The following is a 1,582-nucleotide window of genomic DNA, read 5'->3' as shown; positions in this document are numbered from 1 at the left end:
TCCCTGTTTATATGTTTATTCGTCCTGTTTGAATACAGGTTTGGGGGGTTCTGCGAGGAGGAGGAGGGGAGTCCATGGGAGTCAGGGCTGGTTGGAGACCAGCGGGCCCCTCTCCCAGGGCATCCCACCCGACAGGTGTAAGGAAACTGTATTTGGGACCGGTCCTAAAAAGGTCCTGCCTGTCCGTGTGCGTAGCCACCGTGGGCTTCCTGCTCCTCCTGGCCACCTGTGTGACGCACCTGCCGGACCAAGCCGCCCCCGAGTCACCACTGCCCGAGGTGACCCTCCTGATCTGGACGCCTCCGTTCGGGGAGTACAGAGCGCTTCCGGACTGCCTGGAGCTTTATCAGATCCGTGGCTGTACGCTCACAGACGACCCACGGGCGTACCCCCAGGTGGACGCCGTGATCATCCACCACCGGGAGATCGCCACCGGCGAGGCGGAACTCCCGCCGGAACCGCGGCCCAGCGCGCAGAAGTGGATATGGATGAACTACGAGTCCCCCACGCACACGTCCGGGCTGTGGTTTCTGGACGGCGTGTTCAACCTGACCATGAGCTACAGGACAGACTCGGATATTTTCCTGCCTTATGGGTATCTGGTCCCCCGGGGGCGCACGGACACCGTGGGTCCCGAAAGCGCTTTTACGCACCAGCTCTCCCACTCCAGACGACCCCGTAAAGGCTTCGTGGCCTGGGTCGTCAGCAACTGGTCGGCGACCCACGCCCGAGTGGGCTTCTACCAGCAGCTCCGCGGGTTCGTCCGAGTGGACGTGTTCGGGCGCGTCGGGCGGCCGCTGGAGCGGGGCGACGGCAGCGTGGTGCGGCTACTGCGGCGCTACAAGTTCTACCTGGCGCTGGAGAACTCGCAGCACACCGACTACATCACGGAGAAGGTGTGGAACGCGGTGCTGGCCGGGGCGGTGCCGGTGGTGCTGGGGCCGTCCAGGCAGAACTACGAGCGCTTCCTGCCCGCGGAGGCGTTCATCCACGTAGAGGACTTCCCCACGGTGAAGGAGCTGGCCCGCTACCTGCTGAAGCTGAGGGACGAGCCGGCCCGCATGAGGCGGCACCTGGACTGGAGGAGGAGCTACGTCCTGCACCAGCCTCGGTTCTGGGGGGAGCACTACTGCACGGCCTGCAGGGCGGTGAGGAGGACCAGAGGACTGAGTCGGACAGTGACGCACCTGAGGAGGTGGTTTCGCTCGTAATTTAAACTACCCTGATAAATAGATGGATTTTTTTTAAAAAAAAGTAGGTAATTTTTTTAATTGACAGTCTGCACAAGTCTCGAATCATCCTTAATTTCACGTGTCTTTGGTTGTGATTTTCAGAGTGCTTTTCACTCATTTTCATGTCAGTACATTTCATAGTGGACTTGACTCCTTGATAAATGAGCCTCTTCTCCTGACCTATAAATTATTCTGACATGAAACCCTCCGCTAAAGTCAAGGGATAAACCGACAGATCTGAGCTTTTCTATGTAAAGAACAGCTACACCAGATCATGATTATACCACCACCATCTTTCTCAGTGTGTCTTTGTGCCAAGCACATCTTTTGGAATATGTTTTTTTGTTGTT

General features: G+C 57.7%; 1 protein-coding gene across 1 annotated transcript; it reads left to right on the top strand.

Annotated features, from left to right (window-relative positions):
* LOC105939131 (alpha-(1,3)-fucosyltransferase 4) lies at positions 1-1,240 on the top strand. The gene has a single exon (XM_012881187.3). The coding sequence runs from the start codon at positions 75-77 to the stop codon at positions 1,209-1,211; it is 1,137 nt and encodes a 378-aa protein (XP_012736641.1). The 5' UTR covers positions 1-74; the 3' UTR covers positions 1,212-1,240.
* Positions 1,241-1,582: the final 342 nt, after the last annotated feature.

The sequence above is a fragment of the Fundulus heteroclitus genome, chromosome 18 (assembly GCF_011125445.2).
Source record: "Fundulus heteroclitus isolate FHET01 chromosome 18, MU-UCD_Fhet_4.1, whole genome shotgun sequence".
Lineage (NCBI taxonomy): Eukaryota > Metazoa > Chordata > Actinopteri > Cyprinodontiformes > Fundulidae > Fundulus > Fundulus heteroclitus.
This window is presented reverse-complemented; position numbering and strand designations above follow the sequence as displayed.

Excerpts from the sequence above, each read along its gene's own strand:
- LOC105939131 (XM_012881187.3), top strand. The coding sequence starts at position 75 with ATGGGAGTCAGGGCTGGTTGGAGACCAGCGGGCCCCTCTCCCAGGGCA.